The sequence below is a fragment of the Sapajus apella genome, unplaced genomic scaffold, assembly GCF_009761245.1.
Source record: "Sapajus apella isolate SASKATOON/1434 unplaced genomic scaffold, GSC_monkey_1.0 scaffold12575, whole genome shotgun sequence".
In the NCBI taxonomy this organism is placed as follows: Eukaryota; Metazoa; Chordata; class Mammalia; order Primates; family Cebidae; genus Sapajus; species Sapajus apella.
In genome coordinates, this window is record NW_022449496.1 from 1 (window position 1) to 1,609 (window position 1,609).

The window sequence follows — 1,609 nt, forward strand, 5'->3', positions numbered from 1 at the left end:
AAAACAGGGGAAAGGCTGTTTCCAGGTCTCGGCCTTTCAGCAGCTCTGGATGTCAGCACTCCTAGTGGCATCTTACAAAGTAACAAACAGTGCACACCTGAGGGCAAAGCACGTATTGAGCTAATTCAGAGCTCACTGTGATTGGGATTCGATCAACTATGATGGCAGAACATAAATTGTATCTGAATTCCGTAAGAAGTATACATGCGGCAATAACATTTAAAAAGCATGGCATCCTATTCCAAACCAGCAAAAAGTGTTTGGTGCAAAGAGTGGGTCCTTGTGTGTTAGAACTCCCAGCACGTAAGGCCAAACTCGATATGCATGCTATTGACGTACCATTATCAAAACAGAAAAATGCTGAATTAACAATAATGCTAAATTTATAAACAAACAAATTTATGAAATAGAAACACAAATAAACATAAGTGGCTCTAACATCTAAATAAAGTTAATGAACTGTGTAGATTAACCCCAGAACTTTGTTTTGGTGTTTAAGTTTCTTGCCAAGCTCTTAGAAGATGGTGATGCTGATCTCCCTGTTCTTGGCAGCCTGGTAATACAATGGCACGTAGGAGTTCTGGCCCAAGCCTGGGTGCTCCTGGAAGGTCTTCATTTCACGAAGCGGTGGCACGATGTGTCCTACAGTGGGGTTGCCCTGGGGAGATCGCTCCCAGGCGTATCTTGCAGGCTCCATGCTGTGTGCAAGGCTGACCTCACAAAGATCTTTGGAGAGAGGGAGGTGGGGATCTCAGCACAGGGTGAGTCACCCCTGCCCCTGCCTGCCCACCCTGCCTGAGGGCTCCACTCACCTCCCTGTTTGTTGACTGTCCAAAGCCCCTGGGGTGCTGGGGCCCCTTGAGCTGGCTCATCAACATGGTTCTTGGCAGTGGCCAGGAATTTGGCATGGCCCTCGTTGTCACCCAGAATTGGAAACACTGGCTCCTGCAGCTGCAGCTGGAGACAGGGGTGCTTAGCTGCCACGCTGGTGCCAGCAGCCATGCCCATGCCCACTCTCAACCCCCTCAGCCCCACAGAGATGCTGCTCGCCTCACCTTCACCTCCCGCTTTTCCCCCTCCTCCTGGTGACGGGGCTTTGGGACTGCCCTCTGCGGCTCATATGATTTGATGTTCTTTCCTACAAGAGGACAGGGCTCAGACAGGCTCAGACGCCGGGGACACTCAGACCACCCTGTAGCTCCTCCTGCCATGCCCTGGTCCCCTGCTCACTCATCGTGTCTGTCTCTTCAGAGAGCCTGATGAATAGAAGCTCTAGTTTCTCCACCCGCTCCTTCAGGTCCACCTTCTCCTTTCGGAGGGTGCTAAAGCCGCTCTGAAGTACAAATAATGGGGTCACCTCTCAGCAGTGACCTGCCCCACCCCCACCCTTCTTGGCCTGTGCCAGGACTCACCTGCAGCTTCTCTATGGCTCCCTGCAGTGCGTGATTGGTCTCCTCACACAGAGACTCACTCTCAGTCCCTGAGGCCTTGGCTGAAGCTGGGGCTGAGGCTGCAGTCACTGCCTCTGGCTCCTGTACCGAGGCCACCGGGTGAGCCAGGTTCTGGTAGCACACCCTTTGTTCCTGCTCCTCCTGGGCACCGGCCCCAG

The 1,609-nt window shown here is 52.8% G+C and overlaps 1 protein-coding gene across 1 annotated transcript; it reads right to left on the bottom strand.

The window, feature by feature from the left end:
• Nucleotides 1-421: 421 nt before the first annotated feature.
• LOC116548458 (golgin subfamily A member 2-like) lies at nt 422-1,532 on the bottom strand (the record flags this gene model as incomplete). The annotated part of the gene is made up of 3 exons (XM_032273901.1): nt 422-1,138; nt 1,231-1,333; nt 1,413-1,532. Coding segments are annotated over 3 exons (336 nt in total), but the record flags the coding sequence as incomplete, so codon positions are not given.
• Between the last annotated feature and the right edge of the window lie 77 nt (nt 1,533-1,609).